Source organism: Pogoniulus pusillus, chromosome 11, assembly GCF_015220805.1.
Source record: "Pogoniulus pusillus isolate bPogPus1 chromosome 11, bPogPus1.pri, whole genome shotgun sequence".
NCBI classification, from domain to species: domain Eukaryota; kingdom Metazoa; phylum Chordata; class Aves; order Piciformes; family Lybiidae; genus Pogoniulus; species Pogoniulus pusillus.
The window spans coordinates 15,752,845-15,768,007 of NC_087274.1; the positions used below are offsets into that span (position 1 = coordinate 15,752,845).

Below are 15,163 nucleotides of genomic sequence, written 5' to 3' on the forward strand. Positions count from 1 at the left end.
GCAGGAATCATGACTCTGATTGCACTGGATTTAATCTTATCCCTCGGAGTCCACTTTGCCTCAATATTCTGTGCCTTTTTTTTTCCAAGCCAAAAACATTTCCAAGGTGCTGAATTATAGAAGTGCAGCAATGTAGAACTGACAGAAGGAGAACTCCTGAAAACCTTGAGTCCAGGCACTGCAAATGACTGTAATGAGCAATGTGTCAATGTGAGCAATGGAAATCTAACCCAAGATGCCAGCTTTGCTTTCACTTTGTGACCATGACAATGTTTGAAATCAAGAGCCCCTTTACCTGCAAATGTTTATTTTCTTGTGTGCACACAGACAACTATTACTGGTAGCAATCCCCCTGGCGGCTAGCAAACTAGTAACAGCCAAGAAACACGTGCCCTTTGTTTTATCTCTGCTCCTCTTGCCAACTGACATACACTCTGGTTCTCAACAAAGCAGCATGAGTTGGAAATGCAGCTGGAAAATGAGAAACAGGAAGGCTAGATGGTATGATGCAGAACCCAAACTTCCACCAAAGTGCTAGAAACTGACATCAGCAAAAAGCTAATTTCCAGCAGTCAGGAGAAAGGCATGAACAAATGACTGAGCAGGGGCTGCCAGCTGGACCTCTGCTACTAGTGCTGGACCATGCATTTAAAGCAGGATCACATCCCATAGAGAGAAGCATTTGAGTCAGCAGAAGGGAAAGGTTAAAGACCTTCTTTAAAGAAAAAAAGAAATAAGTAATGCCTTTTCTCCCCCCTTATTAAGAGTTGTATGTGAAAAAAAAGCCAGGTTGGGTGAAGTCTTGAGCAACCAAGTCTGGTTGCGAGGTGTCCCTGCCTATGGCAGAGCAGTTGGAATAGATGATCTCTGAGGTCCCTTGCAACCTAAGCCACTTTAGATTCTATGAAAAAAGCAGAGGCAAACAGCAAAGTAACTAAAACATAGCTAAACATGACTGTGCATCTGGCTCCTTCTAGCAAACAAAGCTCAGAAGAGATTTTAAAGAAACTAAACCCTTTTCTGCTCCCAGTGGCAACTGAGAAAAAAAGCTTCAAAGCTGCACTGTAACAAAGCTTCATTAAAAAAACAACAACAACAAAAAAAAGGCCTACCCAGACCTCTGGAGATCACTTAGACCATCCCCACCTCAGGGTCATCCTTTTGACATCCACTCTTTAGCTTTTGCTGAGCATTGCTCAGATTCCCTCTGGGGCTGCTATCCTCCAGGCCCAGCAGCCCCAGGGCTCTCAGCCTTTGTTCCTCACAGAGCTGCTCCAGGCCCCCCAACATCTCTGTAGACTCTGCTGGACTCTCTCCAGTAGTTCCCTGCCTCTCTTGAACCAGGAACTGGACTGAGTACCTCATATGTGGCCTCAGTAGGGCAGAGTAGAGGTGGAGGAGAACCTCTCTTGACCTGCTAGCCACACTCCTCTTCATGCTCCCCAGAAGACAAATGCAAAACACAACACCTGAAGCAGATTTCTGTCAAATCTCACAGACTGACACTTCACAGAGAACATGTCGATGGGGAAAGGGAGATGCTGACTGCTTTGCAACAGGAAAGCAAGCCCAAAACGAGTGTTAATTAACCCAAAGTGAAAGGGTTTCTTGCCAGTGACTTCCATCAAGAGCCACTTGATACACTCCTACATTTTGCACAAGTGATTAATCACAAAGGAGTTTAATTGGCAAGGCTGAGTGACTCAGGTAACACAGCAGCTATATTAGCATGCAAAGGAAAAAGTCTAACAACCCAAAGTCTCTGGGTGCATTTTAGTCACAAATATACACATCATGTCACAGCAAAACAGGAGTGACAGGGAGAGAAAATGAGTGCCTGGCTGATAGCACCTTTCCCACCTCATTTTGCCAGACTACATGGCAGCAGTCTCAGTGGAGCTCAAATTAGAGCACAGCAAACTGCCTTGCAGCATACATGAAAGGGAAGGAGAACCAGTTCATTTTCACTTGACACCTAGGCAAGTATCTCACTTGTGGAGAGGTTACATAATAGTCCTTATGCCACCTACTTACAACTCCCCAGCCCAAGAGTCAGTATCTCATGTCAAAAACCTCCTCAAAAAAGGGAAGAAGTAATTTGCCTCATGAAAGCATGCACAACTGGCTTCACACACACCACAACCCAACTGCCAGTGTTTCCCCATCCTCTGGCATGTGCCCCAGGGCTGTGCTGCAGAACAGCTCCAGATGTTACTCCGTGTTAGCCTTCCTATTCAAAACCTGTCCAAGCAGAGCAGAAGCCAGTTCCACCATGATGAGTTTGCTGCTCAACTTCCCTGCACATCATCATTTACTCTCAACACCACATTGTGTAGCTACACTTGGTGAGGCTGGGAAAAGGTCATCACAACTCCAATTGTTAATGCATCACTGCCAGGTCACCACTAAACCATGTCCCTCAGCACTGTATCTCCATGATTTTTCAATCCCTCCGGGGTGGGGACTCCACCATTGCCCTGGGCTGCCAGTCCCAGGCTTTCATTAAGCTTTTTGGGAAGATTTTTTTCTTAATGGCCTATCTAAAGCTCCCTCAGTGCAACTTGAGGCCATTTCCTCTTGAAGAAGTTCTTCAATATGAGGGTAGTGGAACACTGGAACATGTTGTCCAGGGAGGTGGAGGCTCCATCCCTGAAAACAAGGTCAGGCTTGATGGGCCTGTGAACAATCCAGTCTAGTTGGGGATCTTCCTGCTTCATGCAAGGTGTTGCTGTGATGAGCTCTGGCAGTTCCTTCCTGCCCAATGCATTCTGTGATTCTGTTGCTTGTTCTCTGGGAGAAAAAAACAACCCCTACTTGACTTCAGCCTCCTTCAAGGGAGTTGTAGAGAGTAAGGCCTTTTTCTCCAGGCTGAAAAATCCCAGCTCCCTCAGCTGCTCCCCACAAGATTTGTGCTCTAGACCATACACCACCTTTGTTGTCATTCTTAGGACCTGCTCCAGCTCCTCAATGTGTGTCTTGGAGCACATGTCCCAAAACTGAACCCAGGACTCATCAACACCAAGTACAGGAAGAATGATCCCTGCTCTAATCCCACTGGCCAGGCTGAGTCTGACCCAGGCCAAGATGCTGCTGACTTTCCTGGCTACCAAGGCACACAATGATTCTGACCAACACTCCCAGGGCATTTTCTGATGAGCGTTTTCCAGCTGCTCTGCCCCAAGCCTGGAATGTTCATGGGGGTTTTGTAACCCAAGTGCAGGATCTGACACTTGGCCTCATTAAATCCCATCCCACTGGCCTTGGCACATTGATCCAGAGTAGCCAGATGCCTCTGTAGAGCCTCCTTGCCCTCAAGCAGATCAAAACTCTAATTCAGTAGTTTTTGTGGTCCTGAACTACAAAAACAATAAAGCTAAAAATATTCCTCTAAAGAGCCTCAGCTCATACTCAGACATCAGGTATTATTGTTTCCTGTTGTAAATCAGCTCTGTGACAACAGAACCTCCTCTGTACAGCAGAAGATAAAACCATTATGCCTTAAGAGGTATCTGTCGGTTCAAGACAAAGAAAAGCACATTAACATAAGGCTGCAGTGAGGAAAACCTCTCCTAAAAGTCCTACCAAAGTGCTGTTAGTCATATTATGATAGTCATAACTTAAGCTCTTGAAGAAAAAGGTAGCAAAAGAGGAGGAATGACCTAATACTGTTGCTGGTAATCTCATGTCAGAAAGCAACAAATGAATCTGAAAAGGATGGAGACTGAGTGTCCCGCTGTAACACAGGGAGCACTTGTGCTAACAAGCACTCAAATTCCTGAGGACAATGGAAAAAACCCTGCAACAGGCTGTCAGCTCCAGGAGGAGCTTTCAGCAGGAGCAAAGAGCACAAGACTAAAAATAAATTTAGTATCAAATCTTTCCAACTCCCTCCTACATCACAGGCAGCGCATCCACATTGTACACAAGGTGCATATTCACCTTCACTTCTTGAGCTGGGAGCCCATAGCCTCCTGCCCCTCCTGCAGGGCCCAATCTTCCCAACCTAGGGTGAGCTGGGAGCCCACAGCCTGTCCCTCCTGCAGTGCCCAATCTTTCCAACCTAGGGTGAGCTGGGAGCCCATAGCCTCCTGCCCCTCCTGCAGTGCCCAATCTTCCCAACCTAGTGCTCATATGGACACAGAAAAGGTAAAAACATGAAACATATTGCACATCATCAGCCAGTCTGTGCATGCTTTTGAACATTAACTACGGGAAAAAGCCATCTCCCAGGTCTGCAAAGCCTCACTGCCAATCAAGAGTCTCCTATGCCTCAAAAGCAAAGTCCTGGCTCTGAGAGGAAGCTGTCTTCTAGGACTAAGAGTTTCAAGCAGAGGTTGGGGACAGAAAATTAGGACAGGGAGTTTAACAAGAGATTGCTGCACAGACAAATGAAGGCAAAGCTTAAGATGATGGTACAGGGAAGTACCAAGCTTATCAGATGTGCTAATTCTAGAAACTGTGCACCTCACTTCTGTTTAAACAAAGAAGAAAGTAACAAACAAAACCAAACTCAAGAATAAGTGGACCAACCATAGCCAGTCAGGAAAAAACCCAAACACATCTCACCTTCTGTAGGCATGGCCTGGGGATTGCTGGGACAGATATATGCTCCATCACCTCCAGTGAGTAAAGTGCCCAGAAAAGATTTGTCTTCCTAAACAAGAAAAGCAAACAGCAGTGTCACACACTGGATCAAGGACTGCACTTAAAGCAAGAGCATTTTCTCATGCTTTTGCTTCAACAGCATCTGCCAGAACTCTTAAGAGAGTTTTAAAGGGCACAGCGCGCCAAGGTCCAGTGCTGAACAGCATTGCCCTCCCACCTCTGTTTCCCAGCAGCTATGAATCACAAGTTACTGCCACAGCCACGAGGCTGTTTGTTTTCAGGTTGTCAATCTACTGAACTAAAAGTGTGTTACAGGAAAACAAATCTATTTACAGCAACGATTTCTGGTGATCCAAGTGAGCCACAGATGTGAAACTCCTGTGGTTTCAGATGCTCCCAGATGCCAAATCTTTCTTTTTCACAGTGTTTTTTCAAATGTTCTCCTTCAGACATTTAGCATCCTAATTAAGTTAAAAGCAAGCTGCATGTAGAGAGGCATTGAGTTTTAGGGGCTCTTTGAAACCCATGAGCTCTGAGGGTAATACTTAGGGAGACTTTCATGAAATCAGAGGTTTTTTACAGCTGTTCTTCTCTTGGGTTTTTTAATTCTTTGAAATAAGGAAAAGCTCAAACTTCCACGCAGTGTATGCTTTCTGTGGGCCCCAGTTTGAAAGAGGCAGGGTAAAACAGGCAAGCCCTTCATGGGAGGGGAGGAACAAACACAATAAAAGCCAGTTTTGCAGCTGTCTGGAGTATGGCTTCTTGAAAGCCTCACTTCTATAGGTGAACAAAAAGGCTTAACTCTACCTTCAGTATATGCTGTGCTTTTTCAGACAGTTTCACATCACTGTCTTCAACCTGTAACCAGAAACAGTTTCCAAATGTACTGTTACTAGAGAAAGCAAGTCCAGCATTAAATAAGAAGCATTAAAGAAGGTTCACAGCAAACAGGAATGCTGAGTACCCCAGATAGGGCCCTGAGAGCAGTGTGCCTCACAGCAGAGGTTGTGCTCTTCAGTGCAGTGTCACCATGGGACTGAAACAGTTCTTTGAAATACACTCAAGGGGATACACCTTATGAAATGTCACAGAGTAAAATAGTATTGCATAGCCAAAAGCACTGCATCTCACTCTTCTTCTGAAACACTGTTAAAGTGTATCAGAAGGACGGATTCCCAAAGGCCATCTTGCTGTCCAGAAGATCCATTGCAGTCACATCTACAACACCAAGGCACATTAGAGGTCTGGAAGCAGACAGTTCTTTCTGCTGGGACAGGCACTGAAAGTGATCTAAGAGCCCCACAACCATCAGAATTTTCAAAGGTGCCACTGCAAAAGTCTCAAGCCTTCACATATCTCAACAGCTGAAGCGATTTTAAACTCGTGTTATGAATGAGCCACCAGCCTGTTCCCTAACACTTATTAGTTAACCACTTCAAGTCCAAATTCAAAAGTCAGAGTAGTATTTGTACGAATATTGTGTGTCAGTGCCTCAGTTCCATGCTTTGTGCTCAGACACACATGCTCCTGCAGGCACTTGGCAATCTGTATGCACCGAACAAAGAACTCACCAGCCAAGCAGCGTATCTCGGGATAGCTGCAGTCAGTATGATGTGGCTGGTTTCTGAACTGATGCTGCCATCTGCAGGGAAGGAAACAGAAAGCAAAACAGTACAATACCATCCACACATCTCGGACTGCTCAATGGAATACTTCTACAACTTGAAACGTTAAACAATTCCTCATTATTTTAAGGCCTCTGAAGTGTTTAGTGAGTCTCTCACAGCAGACTAGCTCCCAGGCACAGCTGTTACATTACCAAAGAGAACTTGCTTTAGTAAATGGCCTCTTTTGCCTTAACTCCCACCAGAAGTGTCCCAGCTCCTATGGTCAGCCTGTCTGAATTTAAGAGCTCTTAAACTTTGTTCAGACAACCTCAAAAACTGTCACATGGAAACAGTCTGGAAAATATGTACCTGTCTCCAGCTTTGGAAATCACTCAGGACCAGAGATTCATAAAATGGTTTGGACTGGAAAGGACCTTAAAGATCATCCAGCTCCAACCCCCTGGCCACAAGTAGGGATACCTTCAACTAGACCAGGTTGCTCAAGGCCCCATGCAACCTGGCCTTGAACACCTCCAGGGAAGAAGCATCTTATGATGAGCAAGGCTGCTCCAGACCCTAGTTTCCAAAAAGCACATCCTTCTGCAGTTTAGCTTCCTCTGTCTCAAACAAAGAGCAAATTAAATTAAAACACAGCCCACAAAACAAGTCTTACAAAATGATGCTGCTCTTATTTCCTCATAAGAAACCAAAACGTTCACTTCACTGAAGAAAATTTAAGAAGGAGACTATTACACTGGAGGTTTTTTACACCTCAGCCCTGCTGTATCACAAGGCACCCATAAAACTCACAATGAGATTAGCAGTACTTCAGATTTCATTACTAAAAAGCTAAAACACTTAGGTCTTTTAATTAATCCAACAACTTCAACCCACAGTGGCCAGCACTAGCCACTGGAAGCTCTTCTGCTCTTCCACCACACCACAGCTAGCAGAATGACAACACCACTGTGAGGATTTGAAATACTTACCTTTTTCTTTTACTTGTATCTGGGATGTTAGAAATGACTCTGAGAAGACAACAGATCCCAGGCATCCTCTTCCTGTGAGCAAGTCTGGAATGTCAAATACCATCATAGATGCCTGCAGCAATCAAAGAATTGCATAAAAATGGAAGAGGAAGAAGAATTTAGAATCACAGAATTGTTTTGGTTGGAAAAGACCCTTTGGATTCCTTAGTTCAGTCGCTAACCCAGCATCACTAAACTGTGTCACACAGCACCACATCTACATTCCCTCCAGGCTCAGGGACTCCACCACTGTCCTGAGCAGCCTGTTCCAGGGCCTGATAATCCTTTTGGGGAAGAAACTGTTCCTCACAGCCAACCTAAACCTCCCCTGGCACACCTTCAGTCCATTCCTCTTGTCCTATTAGCTATTACCTGAGAGAAGAGACCAACCCTTGCCTCACTCCAGCTTCCTTTCAGGGAGCTGTAGAGAGCAATAAGTCTCTCCTCAACCTTCTTTTCTCTAGGTTAAACAACATTACATAAGCTTAGGTACCCCCACTTCCCTCAGCTGCCCCTCCCCAGCCCTGTTCTCCAGACCCTTCACTGGCTTCATTGCCCTCCTCTGGACATGCTCCAGCCCCTCAATGTCTTTCTTGGAGGGAGTAGCCCAAAACTAAACCAAATATTCCAGATGAGGCCTCAGCAGTACTGAGTCCAGAGGGACAATCCCAGCCCTGCTCCTGCTGGCCACCCAGAAGTACCTGAAGCAACAAAATCCACATTTTTGAAACCTCCTGAAACACTGTGTCTGTGTTGCAGAGGAAAGCCTGAGATCAGAACCCTGCATTAACATTTTCCTCCTGATTACATTCTCTGACTTGATGGCAGAACTCGGTTTCAGCATTTGAAACCTCATCTCTCCCCTTGTGTTTGTATTCACATAAATAAAAATCTCAGCAGCCCCATAAAAACAGCCATTCCAGCTCCATTTTCTAATTAAATGTATAATCAGAAAACTCAACAGCTTACTTACTGTTTTAATCAAACTCAGGCTGTCTTCATTGTCTAAGGGAGTAACTCTAGAACAAGAAGAATGAGATATTTAAAGGTTAGATCATTCTGAGTGATGAACTAATTCTTCTTTGTCTAGGCCATTTCAGTCAATTATATAGTGAGGGTATTAAAAAAACACAAGCTTGTGATATCAACTAAGTTAAAAGCACAGTTTTAAAGGGAAAGTCTTAATAGACTCATGCTGCTCTACTCATTAGCAGTGAATAAAACTGGTCTGCCCAGTTGGTTTAGATGGTTTTTAAGATTCCATGGAATTACAATGTGAAATCATTAAACTGTCTCCTAGACAAAAACATTTCATTTGGTATGAAACCATCCAATGTAATGTTTGCTCAGAAGGCCCAAGAATAACAAACTTAGGACTGTATTAAAGCCATGGATTAGGAACAAGGAGCATAAGACAGAGATACAAACCTTCCGTGGTTGTTCACAGCCTGGATCTGAAAAGCGACTTTGGAGCTGTAGAGTAGAAATTGTACTGGTGAATAGGGTGGCTTATACTGGGACATGCAAAAGAGAAGCAATTACAGATGTAAACCAAAATAGCTGCTGGCCTGATTCTAAAAAAAACAGACCAAAAAAAAAAGAGGAATAATTACAATGATTTTAAACATCTGAATGCATCATGAGGCACAGAACACAGCAGGGTGGAATGGACCTCCAGAGGTCACCCAGTCCAACCTCCCACAGTAAGCAGGGGAATGGATTCATAGGTTTACAGAATGGTTTAGGTTGGAAGAGACCTTGAAGATCATCCAGTTCTAACTCTCCCACCACAGGCAGGGACACCTTCCACCAGCACAGGTTGCTCAAGGCCTCATCCAGCCTGGCTGTAAACAGCTCCAGAGAGAGGCCATCCACACCTTCCCTGGGCAGCCTGTACCACTGCCTCCCCACTCTCACTAAAGAATTTCTTCCTCATTTCCAGTCTCAATCTGCCCTCCTCAAGCTTCAAACCATTCCCCCTCATCCTATCACTCTCAGGCCCTGTCAAAACTTCCTTCCTAACCTTCCTGTAGCCCCCTTCAGGTACTGGCAGGCTGCTCTAAGGTCTCCCCTGAGCCTTCTCTTCTCCAGGCTGAACAGCCCCAGCTCTCCCAGCCTGGCCCATCTAGAGCAGGTTGTTCAGAGCCCAATCAAACATGGCACTGTATCTCCAGGGATGGGGCCTCCACCCCAACGCCAGGCAACCTGTTTCAGGGTTCCACCACCCTTCTAGCAAAGAACTTCCCCCGATGTCCAACCCAAATCTATCCATCACCAGTTCACAACCATTGCACTGCCCCTTGTCCTGTTGCTATAAGCCCTTGTAAACAGTCCCTCCCTGGCCTTCTTGTAGGTCCCCTCAAGATATTGGAAGACTGCTATGAGGTCTTGGAACCTGGCAGACATAGAAATTCAGTTTAAAATGAACACTTGCTGCACTTTTTCCCCACAAGGCACTGACACAACATAGCAATCACCAAGAGAACATACGTACCGCAATGCAGCTTTTAGCTGTGTTAAACCAAGGGTGTCCAACACAGACAGGAGTGTCTGCTCTGCCACTTCCTTTGCCTGGAAAGAGGAAATGCAGAATAAACCATTTTCCCCCATCTTTGCAAACCCCAGCAAGCATAGGAGCACCCATGAAGATACGCAAGAGACTGTACACACTAAACAGTAACACACTGATGCACCAGGCTAAAAGCTGTTCTTCCCCATAGCTGATTTTCCTTACTGTAATGTTAGGAAAATTCATGACAGGTGGAAAAAACACAATTGGAAATGGGTAAAAGTAGATACACTCTGAAATTCCTCCTGTTTTAAACAGAATTCAGAGACTGGTTGGAGGCCATGGTACGAATTTGGCTCATGTTATGCAGTTGACTGAAACATTAATTTCATTTTAACTTTTTTTTCCCCTTCTGATTTGCATGGAATCTCCTACTGCAAGCAATCCAAACCAACAATGACAGGGTACAGAACCAGTGCTTCATTTACCTTGGATTCAGTGGAAGCTTTAGCATAGCACTCAATGCCAGCAAGCACAGCCTCTACAACAGCAGTATATATTTGCGACAACAGCGTACTGAAGAGAGATACAAACACAACATTTACTAGACAGATAGAGCTTTCATCCTCCTCTTTAAAAGGAACAGCTTTTTTCCTCTCATTAACACAGCTCCCCTCACATGAGGGGTCCTTGTGAAGGAAGTGTAGAAATGGCTTTACACTTAAACTTGCAGTTGAAAAAAGAATCAGCGGATGCACAAGGCAGCTCTGCTTCCTCACACGGCAGCTCTCTGCCTTCTGCTCTGCTACTGCTGAAAACTCAGGTGGGAGGAAGGAGAAGGACCCAGCATTTTTAGTTTGAAACTAAGAGAGGGAGATTCAGACTGGAGAGAAGGAAGACAGGTTTTCATCTAAGGGTGGTGAGGCACTGGCCTAGGTTGCCCAGAGAGGTGGTAGATACCCCATCCTAGATCCATTCCAGGTCAGGTTGTCTGGGACTGTGCACAACCTGCTCTAGTCGCAGACATCCCTGATGGTTGCAGGGGGTTGAAGTGGATGAGCTTTAAAGGTCTCCTCCAACCCAACCCGTTCTGTGATTCTCTGATGTAAGCCTAAGATTTGATTACAAATCAACCCTTCTACTGCCTTAAGTTTCTTCTGTGCAATTTCACATACTAACACACACATTTCACCTGCGTTTGCAGTACAGACTTGTTACATGGAATGTGTGCAATTCTTCCTCGCTCTGTAACCATTCCTGTTTGCACCCAAATTCACATCTGTATCTGTAAGAACAAAGAAACCTCTCTGCCCCACCTCAGAGCGGCTAGATGCTGTTGCTACCTTACTCTTCTTCCCATTTGAAAATTTAACACCAGCAATGCAAAAAGAGAAAATGCTATTTTCTTTAGAAACAACCAAACACAAAGCCAGAATGAAGATCACCACTACCAGCTCCCTCAGACACACCTTCAGTATCTTCCTAACATGTCACTTAGATTTGCAAACTGCTCCAGCTGCAAAAGGGAAGAACAGGCCTAGCAAGGAGGACAAAACCTCTAAAGAAAAAGTCTCATTCATGAAGGTTAAAAGCAGGACCAAAGCAGATTATCTACCATGTTCTGAAAGCTTGACAGGTATCTACGACATGCAGAGAAGTGGACACCAACATGGATAAGCAAAGGTTTCTTTTGTGCAGGAAGTCTGTAGCTTCCTAACAGAAATACTCCAACTTCCACCTGCCCAGTAGCACAGTAATATTCCTTTGGCAGCTCCCTGCCGGCATATTCACCAACCACCATTGGCCTCACATACTGGTTACTTTCTGGTATGAAACCAGCCTAAAAACTGCTTTGACTTCTCTCTGGGGAACATACTCCCAGCAGCCGTAGACCCTTCCCCCCTCACTCTCTATGGGGCAGGTTTTACATGACTCAAGTGTTAAGTTTTATTAACAGCAAACTTTACCATTTCCTTGCATGCTTTGCCGCACCACAGGAGGGACGTCACACTAATCATTCTCACCGGACTCACTCAAACCCTCAGGGAGCAATTTGCCTTTGAAATCCTCTCACGTTCCTGTTATTCTAAATAATGACAGAGCTCTGCAAATGCCAACAGCAACTGCTGACTAAAAGCGGGTCTGACCTACTGCCATCAGGGAGAAAGTGTCAGGGAGTAAGAACAGGAGGCAGCTTACACTGGTTCAGCTTGCTTGCGCATCTCGTTGTCATTTCCTGCATTCAAAACAAAACGTTTGGTTTAAACACCTTCAGAAGCACTTTCACAGAACTCCCTGGCCAAAACATTTGTGCTACACATCTCAAATGGCTTTTATTCAGTACTTACACACCTGCACTTTGGTGGCAGAGAAAAAAAGAGCAAAGCACAGGGGAGGTTAAGGTGGGATATGAGTGAAAAGGTCTCCCTGGAAAGGGTAGCCAAGCCCCGGAACAGGTTGCCCAAGGCAGTGAGTGGTGGAGTCCCCATCCCTGAAGGGATTTAAAAGCCCTGAAGCTGTGGTGCTGAGGGACGTGGTTTAGTGGTAGACGCCGCAGTGCTGGGTTAATGGTTGGACTTGATCTTAAAGATCCAACCTAAATGATTCTATCGTTCCATTCTATGCCTCTCTGACCTACGGCAAATAAATGCTGCAATTCCTTCCACGTTCCAAAACTTCATCCACCTTCTCTTCAGATATCTTGGGTGGGTATGGGTTCAAAATACACAGTAACTCTGCAGAGCCTGACCTTGTCCCTGCACTCACACAGCCATCTTGAATGGGTAAGAAAATGGGGTTTGGGACTGTCATGTGGCTGTGACATGCAACAGAACAATGCTCTGCCCTGACTCCATGCACAGTATTTTCTCTGATTTCATGCACAGTATCTACAGTCCATGGCTGAATGCTCAGAGAGCAACCAAAGGCATCTTTTAATGAGCACAACTTACTCCTCAGTAGTTGTACCAACACACTTACCCAGGAAAGGAATGTGAGTTGTTCCAAAAAAGTAGGTCCTTGAACATGCCAGAGGTCCCTTTGGAGACACACACTGCACTACCTGGTGGTCAGCAGCAATGAGACACAAAGAGCCCTTAGTGAAAACATACTGGTGCCATAATTACCAATAAGCTAAGTTCCCCTTCTAGCCACTGACATGCTACAGGGAGTGTACAACACAGACTGGAGTTGAAAGAGGCAACTTACGTTTCCAAAGGTCTATTTCACTTTGGACTTGACCTGAATGGTTGTAAGACTTTGGAAAGGAGAGCTCTGCCTTCTGTAAGCGTTAAACATGTGTCTGCAATCTCCTATGCCAACTGCTCTTTGCAAGAAGAGGAAAGTGTGCCAGCTTCCCACAACTATGCTTGCACTTGGTCTTATTTACTATTTTCATGAGACCCTATTGAAACAGTATCACCTGCACCTGCAAATAAACCACTTGGAGAACAAAGATCAGAATCTGAAGACAACAGAGGGAGCAAGTACATCAGAACAAAATTGTACTTGCACTGTGAAAGATATCAAATGGGCTTAATGGGAATGTTGATAAGGGGAGGAAAAAACAAACTGGAAGTATTTTTACAGAAACAGTGTTAGAGAAGCAAATGGAGGATGGGATTTCACCAGTACACTCCAACAATCCATTCTCAGGCTTTTGCCACATGCACTGTGTCCAGAATCCTCAAGTCCATCCATCCCTAAGGTAGCTTATACATGAAATGCTGTCATGGACTCATTCTGCCCAGAATTCCAATGTCCATCCATTCCTAATGCAGCTTACACATGAAATGCTACCATGAGACAATCAGACTCATTCTGCCCAGAATCCCCATGTCCATCCATCTCTAACGCAGCTTACACATGAAATGCTACCATGAGACAATCATAGACTCATTCTGCCCAGAATTCCAATGTCCATCCATCCCTAACACAGCTTACACATGAAATGCTGTCAGGAGACAATCAGACTCATTCTGCCCAGAATCCCTATGTCCATCCATCCCTAATGCAGCTTACACATGAAATACTGTCAGGAGACAATCATAGACTCATTCTGCCCACAATTCCAATGTCCATCCACCCCTAATGCAGCTTACACATGAAATGCTGTCAGGAGACAATCATAGATTCACTCTGCCTGGAATCCCCATGTCCATCCACCCCTAATGCAGCTTACACATGAAAGGCTGTCAGAAGAAGATTGGCAACTCACTCCCTCAGTCATGCGCTCACTCCATGATGGCCTGTACTCAACCACATCCATCTCCTCAGCAGCAGACTGTGTACTCACACACCTGACAGACACTGCCGGAGCCTGTGGAAAGTGGCTGGCAGAGAGAACTACACAATGCAATCTCCACTCTACCTCTCCTCCTTCGCTGTGAGTTACCTTCTTGATGCACCCAGCCCAGCCAAGCAGAGGATCTCAATTCTCTGGGGTCGCTTCCCCAGTTAGGTCCCCTGCGCAGCGGCGCAACAAGCCAGTGACCTCATCCTATGCTTTACAACTAAGCTTTTACTTGAAAACGGAAACAAGTTAATCTCACAACTTGATCTTAACAGTCCTGGAACACCAGAAAGATTGTCAGAGTTTCAGGTGCTGAAGCACATACTGAAATCTGAACACAGTATTTTGTGTCTAGCCACAAGGTCATTATTCAAACAGGCATTTGTCCATTTCTTTTTAAGAAGTGGCTAAACAGTTCTGATTAAAATAAAATCTGTGTGTCAGAGTCAAGTATATAAGGAAGATTTTCACTTTATGGCTAAGACAGGCACCCTCCCAAACAAAATTTCCCTGTCCCCTCACCCCACACTTTTACAGCAGCACAAGTGGTTAAAGCATCGTCCTTCTAAGGAAAAAGGCAAAAAACAGGGAGGAAAAAAATATTTAAGTCATTCACTAGTCCCTTATTAAACATTAAACATTCAGCATAGTTTGACTTTGGAAGAGAAAGAAAAAAGGAAATTTATTGCTTTGACTGTTAAGGTAACATCTGTTTTCAGGTGTTTAGAAGAGCTGAATATTTAACTCATGGAAGGGAGGCATTTTAAGGGTACCAAAGAGTATACAAATAGAAAAAACATATATACACATTGCTTCTAACTATTAGCTAATTACTGAACAGCCTTACCATGTGCTTTGCAGTGCTCCCACCAAGGCCAGTGTTTCGTACCAGATGTCCTTCTGATGGGAAGTTAAAGTTACCAGAGTTCAAGTTCTCCTTAGTTGAGTGGCTCCCAAACAGAACAAAGGGCTGCCGGCTAGGGCTGGGGAGAAAAGAGGCTGTCACCACCAAAACAGTGGGAGAAAACTTGCAAACACCAAATGAAACCAAGGAGCTCAAGTCAGAGAGACCAAGTATTAATCTTCTCACTAAAAGAGAGCAGGATTAAAGAAATGTACTGGA

The 15,163-nt window shown here is 44.8% G+C and overlaps 1 protein-coding gene across 2 annotated transcripts in view; it reads right to left on the minus strand.

Moving 5' to 3' along the window:
* The window catches only part of DNAAF9 (dynein axonemal assembly factor 9), a 71,465-nt gene that overhangs the window by 26,057 nt on the left and 30,245 nt on the right, over positions 1-15,163 (minus strand). For both annotated transcript variants that reach the window (XM_064151181.1, XM_064151182.1), the window contains exons 10-20: positions 14,888-15,023; positions 12,729-12,810; positions 11,949-11,985; positions 10,238-10,325; positions 9,735-9,811; positions 8,669-8,713; positions 8,214-8,259; positions 7,202-7,313; positions 6,177-6,247; positions 5,413-5,463; positions 4,567-4,654 (exon numbers count right to left, since the gene is read on the minus strand). In XM_064151181.1, the coding sequence (XP_064007251.1) occupies positions 4,567-4,654; positions 5,413-5,463; positions 6,177-6,247; positions 7,202-7,313; positions 8,214-8,259; positions 8,669-8,713; positions 9,735-9,811; positions 10,238-10,325; positions 11,949-11,985; positions 12,729-12,810; positions 14,888-15,023 (833 nt within the window). The remainder of the gene's footprint in view (positions 1-4,566; positions 4,655-5,412; positions 5,464-6,176; positions 6,248-7,201; positions 7,314-8,213; positions 8,260-8,668; positions 8,714-9,734; positions 9,812-10,237; positions 10,326-11,948; positions 11,986-12,728; positions 12,811-14,887; positions 15,024-15,163) is intronic.